The sequence below is a fragment of the Osmerus eperlanus genome, chromosome 15 (genome assembly GCF_963692335.1).
Source record: "Osmerus eperlanus chromosome 15, fOsmEpe2.1, whole genome shotgun sequence".
In the NCBI taxonomy this organism is placed as follows: domain Eukaryota; kingdom Metazoa; phylum Chordata; class Actinopteri; order Osmeriformes; family Osmeridae; genus Osmerus; species Osmerus eperlanus.
The window spans coordinates 9,040,916-9,065,354 of NC_085032.1; the positions used below are offsets into that span (position 1 = coordinate 9,040,916).

Sequence of the window (24,439 nt, forward strand, 5' to 3'; positions counted from 1 at the left end):
TCTCCCCCCTCCCGCCCTCTCTCTGAATCCTGCAGGGAGATTATGATTGTAGCTAATTATCTACAAATAGGACCAATATTACAAACAGAGCCCTGCACTGTGGCTAAGTGCTGTCTGTTGAGCGAGAGACAAGGGAGAGAGAGAAAGAAAAAGACAGAGTGAAAGAAAGAGAGAGAGTCTGGGTATGGGTGAAAAATGACTCGTTACACTGAGATGAAGAGAATGAAATTGGGTAGAAAAGGAGGGCACAGATGAAAGAGGGAGGAAGAGGAAGGTGTGACAAGGACAGGAGGATGAGCGAGGCAATATTGACCCAGGGCGGAATGATCTGGTCTCTACGTAGAGCGCCTGTTGCCATGGACGACAGTAGGTCCCCAATGCAAGAGGGGCCGCGTCCATTTAGCTCCCAGAATACCTTGTGATCTGGGCGGCCGGGGGAGGCTGATGGTGTTCTTGTGTTTTGTTACCACAGAGCGCCCTATTTACACGCCTTGATGGAGGAAGATGCCACAGTCGCATCAATAGACCCTTGATTAGTTTCTCACCTCCACACACATGAATATTTATTAATGTCGAGACGAAACGCGTATCGCGCCCTCTCATCTTCACGCACCCTAACTCAACGCTCTTAATTTGGTTCCAATGAATATTTGCAGGCAGGATTTCGAGCCAAAGTGACGGCACTCTGGATAATCTGCGTATTGTTCCTTTAGAGCTTGCAATCACCTGCTCTTTTAAAGTGTCAAATAATGCACACGGCTTTGTCTTGTTGTTTTTTCTTTGCCATGGCAACAAAAAAATTAAACCTTAAGAGGAACAGGAAATGACTGAGGGGGGACATGTTTCAAAGCAACGCGCTCTGAGGGAAATACGTTTGGCTAGAGATCAATGATTTTGACAAACAGTGCGAGACGCATAAAGGAACTAGTATTGAGGTCGGACAAAGATATTATAAAAAATGAATGATGGCGCTGTGTTGCTTGAGCAATATCCCAAAAGAGACCTCTATCTAATCAAAGTACCTTACAATGAAAAGAGCCCCAGTCTGCATGTCTCAACAAATTACAGCATCTTGCCTGTTGCATCTTTGCGTATAAACCTTAGAAATATTGTACCTTCAGTACACTCCATAGCACCCAGCAGTATAGGATCTAACAGGGACATTCCATCTGAGCTTCTTCTAACACTATTAATTATTATAAAGCCAGTGACTCAGATGAAAATAGATACAAAATTATGTGGGCCTGCATAGGATGTTCAAAAAAAACAAGCTTTGGAAAGTGCTAGAAGTCAACTTGTGCTCTTCAGACCCCACAGCACACAGTGTACGTGGTTATTATTCACCATGCCAGAACATTGATGTCATCAAGCATGACTTACATCACTGACTCCAGACTCCAGGATCTTCAGACTCGCTTCCTTCTCCAGCTGCTGCTTCTGCTGGGCTGGAAAACACACAAGGACAGGAGTTGGTGCATGTGTGTGTGCGTGTACGTGTGTGTGAGTTTGTGGTGTGTGTGTTTGTGGTGTGTACATCTGGGGAAAGAGACAGGAGAGGAGTTTGACCTTCAAGTTCCTGCCATGAGTGTGAGAGTGACAAAGACAGACATGGTGTGCGCGTGTTTGTGTGTGTGTGTGTGTGTGTGTGAGAATGAGTCAGATGTCAAACTTGTCACACAGTGACCGCTCCAACTCTCACTCTTGGAAGGTTCAAGCTGGTGAAAAAAAGGAGATCTCCAGCCGTGAAGTCCAAGTTCTACAGTCCAGTGTGGGTATCCCGAAAGGCTTTGGGGCCAAAGTGTTGCACTATTTAAATGCTCTGTAACCAGAACTGGTATTCCAATCCTCGTCTAGTAGCTAATGTTGTACATCGACAGAAGAAATTAAATGGAGCTCTGTAGTTTTACACAAATGAGTTTGATCAATAAATATATAATCAATTCACATGTACTCTGGAACAATATTCACATGCAGATCAAAGTGAAACAGGACGGACACAGAACGTTTATAGATCACAGACTTCTGAAGATGTTTGGTTCCGTCACTTATCTACCCTCTCAAACCTCACTCGGAAGGAAATGTCTATATTGAAAAACAAAATCAAAGAGAACTTCATAGATTATACCAAATTATAGGGTGAAAAGAGTAGAAAAAAAAAACAAGTATAATTTTAATTGAGTTTGTTAGCATTTGAATGTATCGCCTAATGGGAGGAGAAGGAGAGAGAGAAAGAAAGAAAGAAAGAGAAGGAGAGAGAGAGAGAAAGAAGGTCCTTTAAAATCCCATTTCCCCAGATGAAGGGTATGTAAATGACCCTGAAGAGCTGAACTCTACCCCACACTCCAAATTCGGCAAGGGCCTGTTTAATTAGTATTTTAATCTATCCCAATGATTCCACAGTCTGCAATTTATGCAGCATTCCATCTAATTAAGCACGTTACTTTTAGGGGGAGTAATCATTAGGAAGGCTGCTTCTATCTCTTTGCCTGTCTTCTCTCTCTCTCTCTCTCTCTCTCTCTCTCTCTCTCTCTCTCTCTCTCTCTCTCTCTCTCTCTCTCTCTCTCTCTCTCTCTCTCTCTCCCTTAGCAATGATCTCCCTATCATCTCATCAGCCATCACCATAGCAATGGGGACATCTTAATGATGGTCAGGATTTGTAGATTGAAGGATGGGGAGGAGGATTGGGAGTAGGAGTGCCCAAAAGTGTGTGTGTGTGTGTGTGTGTGTGGGGGGGGGGTTGCTGGGCTGTACAGTCAGGCAGGAGGCAGATTAATAGAACAGAGGATATGGTTTTTGCAGTACCAACCTGGCAACCCTTTGACATTCTACTACACTGCTCTACACTGTCTATTATGGTACACAAATGTATAGTTCATCGGTTGTAGTGAATATGGGGGTTCAGCAGCACACATCTTTTATCTCAATTATATATGTACCAAACATAGCACTCACAAACTGTGCTTTTCTTTTCCCACTCTCCCTTGGCTGTACATCATTTCTGAAAAGCTGTGGGTGGCCATCTTGTTTCCTCCGCAACTGAAGTACCTGCTCATCGCCAGTGTTATTTAGGGTGGGGGTAATGAGGGAGGCAATTAGACCCAGCTGGGCGGGGGTGGGAGCGCGGGCGAGTGAAAGGTCATGCTCACCGTTTGGTCTTAATGAGGACCCCTTTGGGGATGGGGGGGGGGGTACAGCAAGTCAGTCAAACCAAGAAAGATTAAATTTGAAACCAACACACAGTTAGTCCTTACATCAGGCTGTGGTTCCAGTTTGAGTGACAAGCTGGCATTATCTGGCTTATGGAGGAACCAAAGAAAACTGAAGGTCAGTATTTGCTAGACGAGGAGCTCACATTAGACACTTAAAGGAGAAGGAAGCAGTGTTGATTGTAAGAACTGAATGAGTGGCACTATTTGTATTTTTTTTTTATGTGCGAAACCTGTTTTTCTCAGTCTAAAATACCCAGATTTGCTTTATGCATTCCCCTAACCCCAAAATGACAACTGTTTCACCGAATAGAATATGTAGTGTAGTGTGTAGTTGGGTAGAAAGAAAATAGTTCCTACATGAAACTGCATCCCGTATGAAATATAGCACTATAGATGGAAAATATGTATTGTAGATTTTGGGATGAAATGTCCCTTCAAGCTTTCATTCAATACATTGAAATGATTGAAATTGAAATTCCTTCCTCTTGGGACACAGATGGTCTGAACCTGGATGATGCTGCAGCTTTCATATTTACCTCACGATTGTCTTGATGGCCGCGAACGTTTGAGGGAGACTGTGAAAATGGATGTCGGGTCTCATTTTGCAGCTTTTGTTCCCTTCATGAATTTTAATTAGCGTATTGCCTGAGTCTCCCTAATTCCATCTATACTAGGCAGACTGGAGAGGTCCAGCTGTTCAGATGAACGTTTTTGGTCATGGTGTCTCACAACCCTATTCTCCTTAAGTCCTATTCTCAGGTGTCTTTAGCTTTCTAAACTTGACACAGATTGACTCAGATTTAGAGTGGAGTGTAGTTTTCCATGACAACATGTACCCTTTTTACATTTCATATGTAATATAATATTATATATATACTATATATTTAAAATATTGATATAATTTCACACTGATGTTCCTGGCCATAACTGCGCCCACACTAAGACTTGTCTTCAGCTGGCATAGACATGCCTCGGTGGGCATTCAAAACATTGAGAAAACACAAAGGTTTTCGTTCATTACAAGGGTTCTCTTCTTCGTGCCCCCAGCCCCAGGCTCTAGTCAAGAAGTCTGAAGGAGCCGGGAAAAGAGAGAGGCCATTTTAATCAGCCGTTGCGAGCCTAAAAGCACCATTTGCACAGCCTTGGCAAATAAACACTCAAAGCTCATCTGCTCCTGTTCAAGAGCTTTAGCATGTCATACTGGAAGTGGCTCAGAAATGTTATTCAATTCCATATTGTTTTTTGAAATGCTTGACATTCTACATGTAGCACAAGGACAAATATGTGCGGTGCCTTCAAAATGATCCCTCTGAAAAGCCAATACCTATTACCACTTATTACATTCATAAATTAATGATATTGCTCAGTCATAAAGAATATGTTTGTTGTTGGTATTTTGCAATTACGTCTCCAACACATAGAGACGTTTGTCAGGTTTGCATCAGACACGACACAGCAGCCTTTGTTGTCACAGGGATTGAAATGTTGCCACAAAATGGAGGCGTAGATGACAAAATGCATATTTCACGACCTTCCCACCCCCCCACCCCCCTTCCTGATTGATCTTTTAATATTGAATATGCATCCCCCGCCCATCTCATCATTCTTCACTTTCCCCTCTATCCTTCCTTCGCCTCGTTCCTCAGGTCGACAGCCCCCCCAATCCTCCAACCCCCCCAACCAAACATCCATCTCTCCGCTCGTCGCTCTCACCAAACAAAATGAAAGTGTTTATTGCGGAAGAGGGCTGACTCTCTCTCTCTCTCTCCCTCTCAACAACCGTTAGCCTTATCAACTGGCAATCACTCCGATATTAAAGCTGCCAATTGTGCCTGTCCCTCTCCTCCCACCCCCCTGCGCACATATGAAGGCTGTCTGTACACATCACACAGTGAGGGGAAGGAGAGGGAAAGATGGAGGCGGATGGAGAGAAGGATGGAGAGAAGGATGGAGGAAAAGGAGGTAAGGAGGGATAGGAGGATGGGGGGAGGGAGGGACACATCAGGGCTCATGTTTCAGTTAAAATCATGGGAGGGGAATGAAAAAAATAATCACATTTCTCGGTCTCTGCCACTCCCATTCTCATTTCACAGATGTGGCATCTTCATTACATAGACCATACATGCAATATGGTACAACGTGGCCTTTCACATTTTATTTTATTGTTAAAATTCTCTATGATATGCTGATTCTTATCAAAATGTAAAACATCTTGCTGATATTGTTGTCACCTTTACATGGATGATGTGGCCTTATTTGTTTTTCAATGTCCATGGCAGGTTTTTCACCAGGGTGAATTCAATATTCTGCACAATGACGGAGAAACAAATTCAAAGGCTATGGATGCAAGATTACAATGTCAGCAGGGCACAGAAAGAAGACTGTGAGGCAAACCTCACAAACAGTAGATGCACACCTCAACGCACAAACAAAGCTACGCACATACACACACAGCCATCTTTCCTGAGACAATTCCCGAACCCTCCTTTCCATTTTGTATTTATCTTTATGGATATAAGTTGTTGTTCTGCTCCCTCTGCTTTGATAAACCCAGACACCAAATCACAGAGAGAACCGACAAATGAATGGGGGAGATGGAAATATACCTCCGGAAGAGAGGTGTGGAAATTAGAAAGGAGAAAGCGAGAGGTTACAGAGGAAAAACAAAATACTTTATTCTCCCTCCGCCGCTGCTAATACATCCACCGTCTCCATGAGTATGACATCATTAATGCCAAATAACGCAGTTGGATGGACCAATCGTACGCCTCAATCCAGGTCACATGGTGCAGCCATGCTGGGAACCAGTGGGGGTCTTCTCCGGTTTATTGTTTATTCAAGTCTGATCAATATCTTCCTGTGGCTAAACCAACAGCACTGCACGGCAACCCACTGTTGCTTTGCAGTCTGAATAAACTCCCCACGATCCTCCAATACCAGCTCCATGCAAGACTGCCCCCTAAACCGAAAGAGAGCCTACCCTTTAAATCCCACCTAGAGAATTTTACCCCGGCCAAACGTCTTCTTTAAAACGCCAGCCTGGGTTTTCTGCCTTGTCTGTTGGGCTGTTTACAACAATGCGCCACGTTAAAGGGCGAGAGGCTCAGAGCGGAGCTGTGAAAGAGCGGGAGACAAGGTGGCGGATGTAGCCTGGCGTGGTCAGAGCCTGCGGGTCTAATTCCCGTAACGGGGGGGAAGTGGGCATGGAATCATCATGCCGGGTGCGTCCTGTGCGCTGTCCAGGCATGGCTCCTCGGTATCAAACACATTATCCCCCCCCCCCCCATGACACATTTATAATTACATTTTGCTTTTGTGAGAGGGGGCTCTTTTTCAAAAAATATGGCAGATTACACCTTCATGTGGGTCTCAGCCCCAATCCCTGTGCTCTGTCCTGCCAGTACACACCGTTACACACACACACCTGCACACACACACACGCACAGACACACACACACTCTCGATCCCTTTCTCTCTTCCTTGCCGGTTGATTAATAGATTGTGGCTGCTCTGACACTCTGTGTAGAATAGGCATTTTCCATTTGATAGGTGCTGACACCAATTCTTTACGGACTGCAAGAGACGGGAGGGTGTGTGTGGGGGGGGGAGGGGGGGTGAGGGTAGCAGGGGGGGAGGGGGTGTGTGTGTGTGTGTGTGGGGGGGGGGGAGGGTGGCATGGGGGGGGGCAGCAGCGGCGGTGGCAAATGACTCGGACAGCAGCCAAACCCAGTAGATATGAACCTCACGGATGTCACCAGGCATTCTAACAGAGACACTCTAACCACGCTCCTTCCCAACCACCACACTAAAACTGACAAGCTAGCATATGCGTGACATATTCAATGAGAACTGCCCTTGACAATGGTTTCGAAGAAGAGGATGGGTTCACAGATTAGAGTGGGGTACGCCTTTCTACTGAGTGAACAATACAAATCCGAAGCAATGATCGTAACGCAAGCACCGTGCCTTTAGTCTCTGTCACTTTTTCAGCTTCTCGGATTGGTGATCTCTCGAAGTGACTTCTCCCCCCTTCAGACAGAATTACGGTTAGCAGAACAGTGGAACTACAACGACAAAGCTCAGTGAAATAAACACCATTACCCAGACTCCACAGGGTCTGGATTCCAAGCCAGATCAAACAGCAGTTTGTACTGGATTCATTTGTCGAACTCAATGTGGATTTTAGCAAGACACAGTCCTCCTCATATTTAAACATAGATTTGAAACAACGAAAAAGATTCCCTTTTCATTCCCTTCCCTTGGGTAGATGTGTCTGTCGGTGGTGTGTGTGTGTATGTGTGTGTGTGTATGTATGTGTGGGGGGGGTGCTTGTATCACACAGATGAAAACATCTGGCAGTTTGCCACGACTGAAGGCAGTCTACCAGGGGACGAATATGTTTGGGGAAGGGGATTGGGAAGCTGAATCCCAAACACACACACACGCACACACACACACACACACACGCACACACACACGCACACACTCACACACACTCACGCACACACACACGCACACGCACTAACAGACACACGCTCCCAAACATGCACAACTCTCTGCCTCTCTCGATGACATGTTTTCCCAAACACACACGCACAGCCACACAAACAGCGCCCTTCCACAGCCGTGCACGTACGCACGCTCCCCACAGAGAGAACACTGACAGAGACAGCCCTACCTGTCACTGTGGCAGCAATTATCCTGCGGGCTCTCTCTGTGGACCATCTCCAGCAGGGTCCCCGATGACTAACCACATCACTGAGCTGACGCGCGCACACACACACACACACACACACACACGTACTCACATGTCTTACCATGCTTTTTAGTTCCAAAATTATCATATTTGAGCCAAGCAATGGCTCAAATGACCTGTTCATGTCGACATCCCGCTTGAAGCGATGATGACTAATAACATACTCATGCACACACACACACAAACAATCATCATGACACCCGGTGTACCCCAGGACACTAAACACTATCGTCTCATTTACAGTACAGTAGTCCATGCAGTGCATTGCCCTCACAACCTATAATCAATGAGGCTATGGATGCGGCTGCTCAGGCAGCCCCTGCAGGCGGAGCGGCAGGGAGCGGGAACCAGGATGTGAGCTCCACTGAGCAGGGAGACAGAGGTACACATCTGCTCAAGGCTCACCGCCAGGGCGGCCATCTTGGCTGAAGAGAGGATGCATTGTGGGGAAAGGATCAATCTGCTTCACACATGTTAAGTGGAGCCGAGATCCGGTCGACTCTCACGCCGAGTGTATGTGTGTGTGTGTGTACGTGCGTGTGTGTGGTGGTGGTGGTGGTGGTGGGGGTGGGGGGAAGGGGGGGTGAGAGACATTGCCTAATAGTGTCTAGCTGTGAAGGGTGATCTGAGAAAGTGGAAAAAACTTAGATGTGACCTCATTACAGCAGATTTGTTCCGACTGTCATTAGAAATCAACTAATCTGTCACTCAAGTCAGGAGATATGAGATGGAGAGAGAGAGATGGAGAGAGAGAGATGGAGAGAGAGAAGAGTAGGAAGGGGGGGTTGTGTGTGTGTAGCGCTGGGTGGGGGGCTGCGGTGGAAAACTGGCTCTGACCATAACACAAGGGATCTACTACAATACTAATGCTGTCACCGGACCCATACACCCACCAAATTATAGTATTATAGTATTATAAAAGGGGCCGGTGTAGTGAGTTGTTCTGCGCTGACCTCAACTTTTTCAGCTTTTCAACATCGTCTTGGAACCTTCGGCTTTCTATTTCCTGCAACATCTAGCTATTATACTTCTAACTCCACTAGAAAAAAAAGTGCTTTACAACTTTTAAAATTATGCATTGGCTACTGCTATTTAATCATAAGAGAAACTTTAATACTGGTCTAATTTTATTCAAATTCTAATAAAACGTTATCATCCCCGTAGTGATAAATATGTAAGAAAGTGAAAAGACCTACAAGTCTCTACTTATTGTCATTATTGCACTGGCATTTGAAATGACAATTCCCTTACTTAATTTCCCTTTTTGTTTCAAGAGATAGATTAGAAGAGCATGTGGGATGGGTGGAAGATGGTCGGCTTCTTGAATTCAGAAGAGCAACTTCCATTTACTTAACTCTCAGGTTAGTGATTTCCACTTACTTCTCACAGTGCCACTGACGTGATAGGGTAAAGGTTCAATAGTGTTAGATTGGTTGAGTCTGCCTGGAGTAGCCGATAGGTGTGATTTGAGTTTTGGAATCATTGGTTGAATTGCGCCTGGCAAGATTAGTGAACCACACATAAGAATGAGAAAATATAAATAGTGTTACAACCTGGTTTGTAGTGTGATTCTTCAAATCTGGGCTAATATGGCAAAATTTGAAACATTGTGGGCAATGTCTTAAATAAAGATATCATTTCAATATCAATCTCTTTCTCTCTGTTCTTCTGAAACTAATGGGACAGATTTCCTGTCAATATTAATTTTGGGGGAAACTGTCCATTTTAGAGTGATGAACCATTTGAAATGCTTTTAGCCAGAGGTGGCTAATGCTGAAAAGATGTGCGTATGCAGGCTTTTAGGTAAATCCCTATGACAGATCACCCCCGGTCTCACTGTGGTCAGAAACACACACAGAGACATATACACACATACATTTACACGTACACACACACATCTGGTGATGTTGAAAACACAACATTATAAATTTAAACATATCTACAGCCCAGTCAAAGCATACATATATACTATACATATAGTACACACATGCACACACACACACCCACGTTCACACATAAACAGGAATAAATGCAGAAAAGTGTAGTCATAACCTGCCTTTCCTGCATCCGAGTTGAGCTACTTTATCTAAATCAAGGTCAGCACATGCAAGAATTAAAAAAACTTACCTCAGAATAAACAATAACCTAAAGCTAATTTATATCTGTTGTAGCACTCCTCCCCCTCCTCCCACCCTCCCTCCCTCCCTCCCTCCATGTCTGCCTTCCCGTGCAATCTCTCCTCAAGGTAGCCCAGCAACATCTCTCCTCACAGCTTAATCCCATGGTGAATTTTCGCCAATCTGTAATGCTGGGAGGAATGTGGTAGGTGTACTAATGAAAGTATAGTTCAGCACTCTAAAACAGGTGTCAGATCAAGGGACAACATTTCCCATAATCCCACTGGGCTGATGTGTCCGAATGTGGGTGGTTGTTTTTATCACAATATTGCTTTAGGACAAAGCTATTATAATCATTAGCATGCACATAGCATGCCTGACACTAACCAAGGAAAATCACAGACCATCAGAAACGAGAAGAAAGAGGAGAGACTAGAATAGACTGAAGATGCTAGATTCTGGTGCACGTCCCTGGACCAAACCACACGTACTGTGTGTTTCACATGTTTACACATCCTCCAGCACTGCAGTCCTGAGCTTCGCACCGGCGTGTCATTCCCTGTCTCTTTAAGGACACCTGTTGTGCTGCATGGCTCATCTCCTCCTCATTTGGCCGTCTGTCTGGGCTCCGTGGGCCTGATTACCAGGCGCAGGCTGGTTCCAGCGGCGTTGCTTATCAGTCTAATTAGAGCCGCCGGCAGGAGATGGACTGGGAGGAAGTAGCACGGCATCTCACCACTACTGCACACCGACGTGTACAGGAACGACACGCTACAGAACGCCGGTGTCTAAAGGAACGAAACGCTACAGAACGCCAGTGTTTGCAGGTGCGACACGCCACAGAACGCGTCCCAGAACAGGAACGAGAGGCCACAGCACACTGATGTTATAGCACACCTAGCACAAAGCACAGAAACGGGCTACAGTTCAGTTCACGCCGAGGCAGTTGGAACAGGCCGCACACAATCCTTATTTCATGATGCCACTCAACTAAAAGAGCAGTTTCTTAACTACTCCCCCCCCCCCGCCCCAGACACACTCACAGCTCTCCCCTTTCAGCAATTCTGAACACATTGCATCGCATTGGATGGAAGCAAAGTATACTCCAATATTATTCTCTAAGGAATTGTAGGTTAGTCCTAGAAATAACCTTGAGGACAGATGACAGTGAGAGAGAGAGATATAGAGAGAAAGAGAGAGAGAAAGATATAGAGAGAAAGAGAGAAAGAGAGAGAGAGAACGTGACTTTCTGATCGGTATCGCCTGTGAGGAGGACCACAGTACACCTCTGTCAGTTCCAACGCAAAAATGGTCAAGGAGAAAGAGAGAGAGAGAGATAGAGAGAGAGAGAGAGAGAGAGAGAGAGAGAGAGAGAGAGAGAGAGAGAGAGCGTGCACAAGACAGACTAGAGCAGAGAGAACAGAAAACAGCGAAAGAGTCTGAGAGGACGTGGAAGGAAGAGGACAGGAAGGGTGGGAACAACAAAATGGAAGGTAGAGGTAAAGAGGAAAGAAGTCCCCAAAGAGAAAGAGAGTTTTCCAGGTAGTGCAGGCGCCAGGAAAAGGTCACTGGTTTGCTGTTCACACATCCAGGTGATAATGTAACAGCTCCTACACCTCCCATACTGCAGGGAGACACTATCAGACCCACGCTGACAAGCCGAGAGACTGCTGCACGTGCTCAGATTAAACCCAGAGGCCTTAGTACTCTCGATGTGGCCCTAGCACAGGTAATTGGACTCGCTCATTCTGTATAGGGTGTTATTAGGCTTGCATTTAGATATTGATGCACACACACAAACAAGTGCACACATTGTTTGGCAGGGACAGTCGCAAGACTCATTACAGCTGGAGGTTCTACGGGACTGTTCCTAGTTCTTCATTTTCATTTTTTTTCCACAAAGATATTTTGTCTGCAGACCATTTCTGTGCTCTTTTGATGTTACAGAATATTAAGAGTAGCACAACTACAAGACGACAGCAAATGTACCCTGCTCATGAACAAAAGAGGATTCGGAGAACACTAAAGTTGGATAACGCAGGCAAAAGGAACACAACACTCAATTCCACTTGAAAAAACTCCACAGGTATTCCGTTTGCTTCTACCCCTCGACCCACAATCGTCAGCCCTCCACCCTCCAACCCCTCAAGACTGTGCAATATATGTATTCCTCTCCATATTGTCTCCGGCGAGTCAATCTTGGTCGGATATTGGAGTTAAATTGAAAGTGGGGCGTCACTTTAAGAAGAGGTTCAGATAGGAGCGAGTTATCGCCCCCGAGGAGTCTCCCAGGGGACATGGCGCCCAGAGCCGCCAAAAGCCCCGGTGCGCACGGGCCACTGACCCGTGACAGTCGGCACCGTATCGATTTAAAGACAGGGAGAGAGAGGAAAAAAGGGTGGAAAATACGGAAGAGAGATAAACAGAGAGAGAGAGAGAGAAGGGGGGGGGAAAGGGAGGGAGAGATATCCCTCTTAATACTAATACATAATTCATCAGCCTTTCTTTCTCGTTTTTTGATGGGTTCACGTCAAGAGAATGCTCATTTTTTCGGGGGGGATTAGTGATGACCTATTTTGAATGCATCCCTATGGTACACAGTCTCCTACACACAAACACACACACATACAGTATGAATGGAAAACCGCTATTAGATGCTACAGGGAAATGTTTCCTAGAGGAACACTTTGGCATTTAGAGACACTTTATTCTCATCACTTTTTAGTAGGGTGGTTTCACTGGATGTCAGAATCTCAGAACAAGTCAAGCCCAACTTCACTTTGTATAATATTGTGTCTTGGATACTACTGTCGGGATCAGGTTTGTGCTTGCTCAGTTCAGCCAAGATTGTATTTTGCAACAATCAGACTGCTCTTGAATCCTGCATATTTAGCCATCTAGCTATCATGAATCTCTGCATCGGTGATACACATGAGGTGGTGTGAAGGTCAACCACACACACACAAACACACACAGGTAAGTGGGTGGTGAAGACAGTGACCTTGACAACAATCCCAACCCCATTACATACTCACAGTATAATCTGCTATAATGACAGGGCCCGGAACTTCACCTCAGGTCTGTCAAACAAACAAACTAGCAGATGAATAGCTAAAATAAGTGCAAATAGGACACCTGTCTGTTGTTCTTGGTCTTCCCGGAGCAGGTGTGTAAATTAGAGAGAAGGGGCAACGGGGTTGCTGCAGTGTGTGAGCTGGACTGACGCGAGTGTATCCACTCACCTCTCCTTAACCTGGCCGTAAGGGGGGGGGGGGGGGGGGGTCATGCCCGGCTTTTTAAAACGACTTCATTTGAGGAGGACCATGTGGCTACTTTGGGAGGAAACAGTTGTGTCGTCTAAATTGAAACACACTCGCTTTTGTAAAAATTGTGTATCTCCTGTTCTGCACCTACAGAAAATGTGTACGCTTTCCTTGCGTCAAGAGTACTATTAATGCATGGAATAAAGATGACAAAATTGAATAGAATCTATTAGCAATGAAAGCAGAAGCATGCTGATGGACCCTACACTGAATCGTATATATTTTCTCTATTGAACATGTTCTGAAATTACCAGTGAATTCTAAGCTGTGTTTTCAACCAGCCCTAATCCTTTGGAAAAAGAAATATATTAATTATACTCAAAGTGGAACTACAAAAGCAAATAGGGCTTTGAAGATAGAAGGCCCTAAATGTCATCCGGCTGCTTTGAAGTTGCCTGCCTGTCTTTGTTTTTCCCCACTTGTAGCTCACAGAACCACAGCCCGAATAGATGGACAGTGCTTTCAGCAGACTCTGCTCTCTCTGGTTGCACTATTAAGAGAGAAAACACACACACACACATATTGTACAGGCATATGCGGACTGGCACAAATTAAGATGTACACACACACACAATCTCTCCGTCTCCCTCTCTCTGTGGTGCACAACACACGCACATCAGAAAAGGCGAAGCACTGTTCTTGTAGCTATGACCAATTGTTTTTGTTCTGCACCGCTCCTCACTGCCATGGACCTCTGCTACTGAACACCATTAGTTTGCTTTGCGGTGTGTGTGTATCTGTGTGTATGTGTGTGTGCATACAGTATATATGTGTGGGTGTGCGTGCTTTTGTACACCGGAAAGAAAACACATTCACCATAGGAAAATGGTGTGCAAAATGCACACCAACTTTCATTAGCTCGTTATACATTTTGTCAGAAACCGGTATGAAGCACATTCTGTGATAACAAAATGGCGTGTCGAGCATAACAGGATGTTGCAATGGAAAAAAGGAGAAGAGGAGATGAAAGAAAGAAAGAAAGAACCATGACAACAAACAAGGAGGATGGACAGGATTCAAAACAAGGACGAGACAAGAAGAGATTCTATCTCTGCGTCTCAAACAACACTGTGGCGACGCACGTCGACAGGTTTGGAAGGGATGGATGGTGCTTTCAGGCCACCCCTCTCTGAGCTGACCCGTCCTTAATGACCTGTGGTGGCACCTGGTCTTTGCAACGCCCCCCCCCCCCCCCCCCCACCTGCTGCTCTGACAGACATGGAGGGCCGCCCCCTCCCATGCACCAAGTGGCAGAACAAACTGGCCAGCGTCCAGCCACACCTCTGGAGCCTCAAACCTTTTCATACGTTTGTTTCGTTTCCGCACCTTGTCTTTTTCCTCGAAAAAATGTACGAGAGTTGGTTAAATCCAGACGTCTTGGCACAGGACCCCTCGACTCGAACAAACATGGCGCACAGAGTACACAAGGTTTTGAATGACCGTGCACTGCTTTGGTTCACACACACACACACTCAACCAATGGCTGATGTTCTCTGTTCGAGAGCTTTTTCTTCGATCACGTGGAGCGGTCCTTCCAGATTGGAGAGCCTTGTGAGCCAAAGCCCTCGCTCTCTCCAAGAGAGCCCTCACTGGGGGATAGGGCTGGAGAGATGGAGGGGCAGAGAGTGCAAGCTTATCCAGCACGGTTCTTCCTACTGGAAGACAGCCCACATTTCTCAAAGCAGCTGCCCGCTCAAAGGGGCTCCTGAGTGGGCCATGAAGGCAAGGGGTTGGGGGCCTGTGCATCCTCAACCCTGGAAGGCTCGGAGCCCAGCATCACCCTTACATGCCTGAGTTCAGAAGAGGATAGGAGCCGTTGTGACAGCGTTGAGTGCATGTACTGCTATCAACAGGATGTGGAAAAACTAAGCATGAATGATAAACACTTCCAAGTACTTGTCATCGCTATCATTCATGACCTTGCCTATGATGGTTGGGGAATTGGAGTTTTATTCAGGAGAGATTGATCAAACTGAACAATGTGCTGATTCCATTTTAATATGCAGGCCATGGTGGTCACTGTTACCTTCATTGTTTGCCATCATGCTCCTTCACTTTCCACCATTTGAAGCTACATTTCTTTGGACTAAACAATGCGCATAACTTTTCTATTTACCATCTTCACGTCTGCCTGGTTGACTGCAGACTTCCATCTTTACAATTCGCCGTTTCTGCTCCCCCCCCCGCCCTCCCCCCTCTCATTAATCTCTCTCCTCCTGCTCGCCGATACGTTTGTTGCGTCCTCTCCTGAAATCGCGTTCAATTATTCATGCCTGTTTTCTACAAATACCTTAGAGATGGAATTAGCAAACAAAACAATGGCGGGCAACACTAATCCCCGTCTATGACGAAGATCCTTTAATACACTTCAGGCCTGGATGGCTGGTGACAGGAGCCTGTTACAGTCTTTAGTTCCCTCCCTACACAAACTGTTGACACAGTGGATGTGTTTACAGGGAGGGCTGCTCATCTGACCCCACGCGCCAGGATGCTAGGCTAACACCTGAGTGTGGGGGATTGATGCAGCTTTGTAAGTGTGGGATTTTATGTTTGTGTGTGTATGTGAGTGTGCTGTGTGCTGTGTGCTGTGTGTGTGTGTGTGTGTGTGTGTGTGTGTGTGTGTGTGTGTGTGTGTGTGTGTGTGTGTGTGTGTGTGTGTGTGTGTATCAATAATTGAGCGGGACAAAGGTGACTGTGCAAGGTGCGTGGTACGATACAATGCATGAGCTGGAACATTCATTGTCTATCACCTCTCTCTCCCTCGCTGTCACTCTCTCACACACACTCTCTCTCTCTCCCTTTTATCTTGCTGGCTGTTCTGTGGTGGACCTACTGGAGCTGGAGCTAGTTAGGCAGCAGGTATGGGTGAGGGAACACAGCTGGGTCTGAGATACAATGTTCTGACAGTTCTACAGTACATAATAAAGGCTCCACAATCTCCACTTCCACAGTTACCCTGCAAGCACCTCTATTCAGACAGGCTACCCAGAGAGTGACAACTCGCCAGTCTTATTAGGAAAATAAATGCCTCATTGAGGCCATACTGCTGTCAGTTTGTATAGAGTGTTCTACCTTTATCAAACTTGAATGAGAAACACAGCGATGAAAGAAAGGTATTGGTACAGTATGAGGCTGCAACAGACCTTAGACAAAGATGTTTAGTGCCCTGGTATTCAAAGAATACACCGCATTATTTTCCTCTTTCTTTTGCAGGATTAAACCTAAAATGGCCGAAGTTACCATCTGAGCACCGGCACCTTCTCCCTAACCCAGAAGCAAACAGCCCTGTCCCTCCACCGTACATGAAGCGGGTCAACTTTTGGATTTCGGGGGTGGGGGGAGGGGGGGGGGGGTGGACAATGTGTAAACGGGGGAGAAAGGAGAACGAAGTGGAACGCGTCGTATCGAATATCCGTCGGCAGCGCGGTGAGGCGCGCCTCTCTCGGCAGGCCAGGAGGGGCGGCTGCAGACTGACAGGTGACAGAGAGACGCCGGCGAGACTACAGCAAACGGACGGAGAGAGGGAGAGAGAGAGGGGGGGATGGAGGGATGGGGGGGAGTTCAGTCACACATTCTGTAGCGAGGCGGATACACACGCTGAATGCCCCTCCGACGCGCTGATGCGCGTACGCACACACACACACACACACACGCCCAGACACACGGTCAGCCGGAGGCAATGAAGAAGAGGAGAGGGAGAAAGACTTTGATCACCGAACTGAGCGCACTCAGGCACTCAACCACAGAGGGCAGCGAGTGATGAGGGGAGGAGAGGTGACCGCCGATGGAGAGACGGAGAGACGGAGAGAGAGAGAGGGAGGGAGGGAGGGAGGGAGGGACGGACTAGTGAAGGGTGTTGTATGACCTCTACGCTCGTTGATACAGATGTTAAGGCATGGACACACAGAAAACCAGCCATCCGACCCAGAGAACATGGTGTGGCGCTCTGTGGTGCAACAACCTACAAACGCTGGCGTCCCTCACAACACTGTATCACATGACCAGCGGAGGAAACCCACCGTGTATCTGAAGGTGTGTGTAAACCACCGTCATTAAAAACTGAATTTGCATCCTATTTCACACAGCCAAGAGCATTGTCCTACAAATTGGGCCGCTAACACAACTGTGTTCAAGTTATTAACACAACAGCAACACACACACACACTCCTTTCAAACTGTCCAAGGACAGGCATTGTCCCTTTCCCATAGAAAACATCCCATCGCTCACAACAAAACATGGCAATTTCATAATTTTTTCCAGCGGCCAGGCCTCTCTGCATCGTATCATAGAGGGAGTGACACAGGTGGGTAAACCCCATTAGAGTTAGTGAAGAGCCCAGGTAATTACGCTTGGCATTTTGACAAGTGTTTGCCAGAGTGAAGGTCAGCTCTGTCTGCGTGGGAGATCTATGCTAATCGCCTCAGCTGGAGGAAAGAGCGCCGTTCAACATTCCCGCTGTCGTACAACCCTGTAGCTGAACTGCTTTTAATGTGTGCGCGCGCTGAATATTAGAACAAAGTATGTATATGTTAGGAAATGCGGTAAATACAGTGCGGTATGTTATGGGGGTTGCCTTTCTTTTGCTGGCTCTCTACTTCTATCGGTCTGGAAGGATCTCCTTTAATTCCCTTCATGATTATCTCTCCACTATCCCCTCGTTTCTTTGCCTCCATTCGCTCCTCTGTCTTGGTGTGTCAGTAAGCGAGTCGGGGGGTGACCGCAGTGTGTCAGGGTCTCTGCTCTCTGCTCCAGATGGTCCAGAGAGATGCTGTTGCCACTCCCCTAACGCCTCCCCCGTCCTCCCCCACCTCCTCCACCCTCGTCCCCCAGGGCCGTCACTGACTGGGATGAGGGTTGGGTTCTCACGGCCCAGGGCCGGGGACACCGTGCCGGGGGAATGGCCTCTGGGGTCGCCGGGGGCCCTCAGGGTCACTCGGCCATGACAGCCCAGACAAAGGGGGGTGTCCTCCTCTATGCAGCTGCCCTCTCCCCCCCCACACACACACTACCCCATCCTCGTCATACCTGACCGTGTAGCATGGTTGTGCCTCGAGCCCTGGGCTGAGTGTTGTGTGGCAGGAGGGAGAGAGGACAGGGGTAAGGAGTCTTGACTGGTCATAGGGCTGGATTGTGGGGGCGATGGGTTAGAGATTGATATAACGTGTTTTAATTGTGCGCGTGGGAAGAAAGGATATTTCCGTGTGATGTCGACTGGTCAGTGTAAAACTTTAGGACTAACCGTGCTGAACAAAGTCAGAGGACATCTTCATGACTCTCTGTCTGTGCTAAAACGACGAAAATTTGATTCTAAAAAACAAAACATGTTTTAGATATTCACAGCCAATAGCTCAAAGGCAGTCAAATAGCCTTACCATAAATTGTGTACCACATTCATCCACAGCCTCAGATACTGTAAATGGCACGTGAAAAAAAAACAAAAGTAAACAGGGAGTGGATTAAATTTATCATGGCTAAAAAAAGGTTGCTTGGCCGTGAACAAAACCAATTTTGACAGATCCAATTTCCCCGGTGGGGGTGATTTGCATGTTTGGAGATTCAGAGGTATACGGCTTCTAACCAATATCAGAATATGTGAGAATGGGAAGGAAAGAAAGAGGGAGAGAGAGAGAAATACATTTTTTGTTAGTGACACATTTGAACATTCTTTTTTACAGACTTCTGACTTGACCGACTTAATCAAAACTTCAAATAAATGATTTGACTGGCAACACAGACACATGCTCATATACACCAGCACACACACATCCACATATGTATATACAGTACACACTGACACACACACACAACTACAGAATAGTTTGAATAAAGCAGGAACCTTCTCTCTTTTGACAGAGTAGGAATTAGCAAGAGCGGGTCTTTGTGTGACAGTTTTCCAGTTGAACATAACACAAGAGCATAAAGATATCAAATCTCTGGCCCGTCATACTGTCCATGTGTTTAGCTGCTCTCTGTATGAGTTGTTCTCAATGAAACATTGAAGACATTTATCAAATAACCATCCACCCCAGGGACGTGTTCACTGCAAACATATTGCAATGATGTCGTCATGTCTGCTTACGCTACTGCACAGTAAAGGAAGTGAATGTTTCTTTGAACATAAGACTTTTTATCGTTGGAACACGTTCTTAAATAAGACATAAGTCTCTCCCTGTATCTCAACTTCAGCCATGTAAAAACAGGCCATGGTAAACACACAGACAGGTTTTAGTTTACCGTCTACACAGGGGAGGGGAAGGGTGTGACTGGGGGGTGTGGGGAACGGTCAGGTCAGCATCGGGTACCCAATGAGCTGTAGGGCTGGGAGTCACACACTCAACCCTACAGCCTCCCTGTGGGTCCGGGGATGAAATCAACATACGTGACTGCGTCCAATTTAATACTATCATCGAATCCATCTTTGATCTTTGCTTCTCTGGTGTTGTCGGTTGGACGATCCGGGCAAAGCTCTGCCAATGCCACAAGAGCACAGAAGACAGCAACGCCTCCAGCCCTGAATATCGTATGCTGGGTTTGTTTTTGAATTCGAATTAGGTTGAGGAGAGTGTGTAAACAGCACGTAACTGTCTGAGGTGGTGGTTAGAATTCCTCGACTCCAGGAGCTGGCTCCTCGGTTCCGACTGCATTCATAATTCATCGATGTGGGTCAGGCAGCTGATCGTGCTGACTTAACATTTGGTCTGACATTTCAGCCTAGGCTGGTCACTGTCATTAGCTACCCCCCCCCCCCCCGCCACACACACACACGTCTACACACACTGACAAGCTCAACACACACACACTGAAGCACACAAACACGCACATTGACATGCCCAACACGCACAAACCCACACATTCCCATCTCCGCACCACATGACCACATAAACACAGAGAGAAGTGGGTGTAAAGAGAAAGAGAGAGAGAAAGAGGAATAGTCTGAAAGAAATGGAGAGAAACATCACCTGATTTCAGGGGCTGCATTCATTCTACTCTCCATAGTAGAAACATATACTTGACTACTGGCTTTCTTTTGCAAACACTTATTTATGCATGACATCTTTTATTTAAATCCTAACTACCAGTGAAGAAAATATATACTTTTCTGCCTTCCCCATGACAAAATATCTCAAAGCTGACCAAAACCCAAATAGTTGTCTTCTTTCTGGCCACCGATGACAATAGCATTCAACCTGGACACGGTACAGAGATAAAGAGTCACAACATCCCGCTCGATAGGAACCAGAGGACACGTCGCCACATCTGAGCCAATAAAAACACGGCACATATTCTCGCTCGGCGTCAATCCAGCGGGGGTGATATTGACAGTCGGGCTGCCGCTCGCTTCTCTCGCTCGCCGGCTCACCGCCCCCCCAAAGTCATTCTGCCGCCGCAGCAAGGACAGCCCCAGCGCCTGCCCAGCCCCAGCGCCTAGCCCCGGCGCCCAGCATGTTGATCCTAGTTCAGACTGCGCCAGTGTTTGTGTGCGTGTGTGTAGGTGTGGGGTTTGACAACGCACTCTTTTAACACATCTCTGCATTAGCTCTGCCACCCCCCCCCCCCCCGTCAACCTATCCACCCCCCCCACACACACACACCAACCTATACCCGCACCCCCCTTTCCCCCCCCCCACCACCACACACACACACACACACACTGTGTGTTTACAGAGATAGAGGAGGCCTGCCCTAGCCTCTGCTGGAGGAGAGGGGAGGCAGGGAACCCAAGCAGCCCCTCCTCTACACAGGGCCCTGCAGCCAGCGATGGGCTACTTTCTCTGGTTATCGCCTCCAGAATTGATCTTGGATCTGTCATTGCTCGGTGTTAATAACATTTCTCCGACGGGGACATGTCGGGACAGGACCGGCACTCTGTGCTGGATCTGCTGTACTCGACTGGGACGAGATACTGGGACTTCCCTATGGTGAAGGTTCTCAGCAAAGGGTTGATCATTATTTGTGAGAAGATATACAATTGCTACAGGCTCTTGTGTCTCAGAGCAGTGTGTGCGTGTACGTATGTGTGAGTGCGTGTGTGTGTGTGGGGGGGGGGGGGAATATGTACACTTGTGAACATGGGTGTGTGTGTGAGTGTGTGTGTTTCAATGAGCGTTCCTCTACCTGCGACGTGGGCCATGTCTGCAGTGCTCACATTGTGAGGGTTGGGCCCCACTCTGAAGGTCACGGCCGGACCCAGCACCCTGAAAAACAGAAGCAGAGGGGGGGATGGGGGGGGGGGGGAACACTGTCACCCTCAACCTCGATATTCTCTTCCTCACCTGCAGATAGCAATCAAATCACAGCGAAGGAGAAAGAAAATGTGTGAGAAAGAAGGTAGGGAAAGTCAGGATGACTTCCCTAACCAACAAGTTTCTTTTTTGCACGTACGTTTTTATACAAAAGAGCCGGGGAGGGTGTTGGGCGTCCGTGAGAAGCTGGTCTGCTATTTCCTTTCACCTTTACAGTCATTTGACAAAAACACTGTGGAGCATGAAAGAGATGGCAACTTGGCAGCTGCCACAGTGAACTCTGTTTGCTGCTCACCTCTGGGCACCCTCTGTCTGTCTGCCCTGGAAAGCACACTGTCTGGCCAAGAGCGAGCACACACACACACACACACACATCTCTGTCTACAAAGTATAAATGTTTTAGGTCCCCGAAGTCAGAGGTCAGCAAAAAAAGACCAACATCTACACCAGACTCTAAAAGACTCATTCAGCAAAGATAGAGCTGTCTGAGAAACCTACTGCAACGTACTGCAACAGCAGGCTATCCACCAGACACTGAACGAATGAGTGAAAAGATCTTCAAATCTCAAAAGGTTTGGAGAAGAAAATCTTATGTAGGAGCAGGGGCTAGTGGGAATAATTCAAAACTCGGCATGTCAAATGCGAAATGATTAGTGGGTATCCAATGTACTGTTGGGGGCTTGTATTGTACCGAACCTGTCATGTAACATGCACTACCGCAATCACACACACATACACACACGCGCGCGCGCAATGACCCCTTTCGTTTTAATCTGTAGGAGATGAGAGCATATCCATCAACATGCCCATCCACTGTAAGTTCAGACCCATCAGTCATGTGTGGCACTCCCAGCGCACACACACACACACACAGGTGTGAGAGGAACTACAGTATTATTATAAGGTTACAGTATTTATAGATCACCGCATGGAAATCCCTCACACACACACACATCCGCATCTCCCAAAGAAACATTATTGTCCTTCTCTAATGCCTCCTCCTGGATTCTGTTTGCCTTCGCAAAGTCAATATTTCCCCAATCTCTCCTACTGCTTTCTCACTCCCCCTGACATTCTGACAGAAATCTTCATGCACCTCAAATTAAATGCTTTTTTATTTATTTTTACCATGGACAAAAGATATTGTCTCAGTGAGGTGGTGGGGTGGGAGGACCAATACTACTCTATAATACTAGTTTGATAAGTTATCTGCACAACTTCATGCAATGCTGTATTACTGTGAAAGCCTGGACTTCGTATTAGCTTAGTGGGTGCAACAACTGTGTTTGCGTGTGTGTGTGTGTGTGTGTGTGTGTGTGTGTGTGTGTGTGTGTGTGTGTGTGTGTGTGTGTGTGTGTGTGTGTGAGAGAGTTTGTGTTTTTACCCACAGAAGAGTTTGACTTGTGCATGAGGGAGTAACTCCCCCTACTGGCCACACAGAGTAAACCCCTTACGTCACCTGTCCACCAGTGAAGTTATCAAACCTTTTACATAAACGTATCACATAACGTTGGCACAATACATCCTCAACTCAAGGAAAAAAAACACCACTTCCTACTTAATAATCTCTTCATTTTTATTTCGCTCCGACTGCATCACCTGATGCATGTCTCTTCTCGTGTCCCGACTGGTCCCGACCCTCGTAGTTCGAGACAGCGAAGACCATGTGTTCAGACCCTGAACAGATTGAGGACCACCACTCACATCAAAAGACCGGGGTTTCATACCCTCTTCCATTGCGCTAGAGCATGCAGACATACAATAAGCCCCTATCCATCCACCCCCACTTCCTTCTACTGCAATACGCTTTCATCCCTGATAGAAAGAGAAGGAGGAAAGTGGGTCTGACAAAGGGCTACACTGCTTCAAACCCCCTTTACAGAGAGCAGAATAGAGCTATGTTGCTGGGTGGGATTTTAAGTAGAGGTTAGGCATTCACAATGGGATTTCTCTTTCTGTTTTGCGTTCCCTCGCTCTCTCTCTCACTCCCCCTGCCGTATTCTCGATCTTCTCGATTGTGTCTTCCCATTTGTAGGTCTCTGTCTCAGTCTTTCAGTCGGTCTGTCTCTCTGTTTCTCTCTCTCGATTTTGTTCGCTCTCTTTTACTCTCACAGCAGTGATTTAACATTGGGGGTCATTTCAAAGATGTGCTATTGATGGAAACTTGCTGGACTATCTCTCCGTTAAATCTAAAGATCATATGAGTCCGGTCATATGAGTTCTAATCAGTAAATCCTTTTACTGTTGTTACAAACAGTTTGGGTTTTGACACTACATGAGACAAAATACAGTCCAACCCCGCAGTCTCCGACAAGCACTTAACAGACACCTGGAGTTCACAGACTGAACTCTACTTTAGCAATAAGCCAATTAACACACAATTTTAAATGGCAAGTCATCTTCAGACACTCAGGTTACTCATGAACTATTATGAGTGGATATGCGATGACTGGTTCTGGTTAGGGCTAAGGGAGTTACGTTTCGTGGTCCAGTAGTTGAATTAGAGTAACGACAGGAGGTCTCGCAGCAGTATAGCCGTTTAGTGTTCTGGTTCATGATGAAAAGCGAGCTAGACTAAACGGCCATGAAAGGCTTGTCTTTCAGACAGAGGAACTGTGTCAGGCGTCCACAGTTCCTCTGCCTCCTCCTTGGTCTCTGGTGCAGACGTCCAGGCCCAGCGTTGTCAGAGACCGGGCTGTGGGCTGAAGGCCAGTTCACCTGATCATTACTAAGTTAGTGTCCTACTGGCCATGCATATCCCCCTTCTGGCTCATTCTCTCTCTCTCTTTT

General features: G+C 46.7%; 1 protein-coding gene across 1 annotated transcript in view; it reads right to left on the reverse strand.

The window, feature by feature from the left end:
• The window catches only part of ptprn2 (protein tyrosine phosphatase receptor type N2), a 94,736-nt gene that overhangs the window by 38,892 nt on the left and 31,405 nt on the right, over positions 1–24,439 (reverse strand). The window contains exons 10-11 of the mRNA XM_062479084.1: positions 21,522–21,601; positions 1,381–1,445 (exon numbers count right to left, since the gene is read on the reverse strand). Of these exons, the coding sequence (XP_062335068.1) occupies positions 1,381–1,445; positions 21,522–21,601 (145 nt within the window). The remainder of the gene's footprint in view (positions 1–1,380; positions 1,446–21,521; positions 21,602–24,439) is intronic.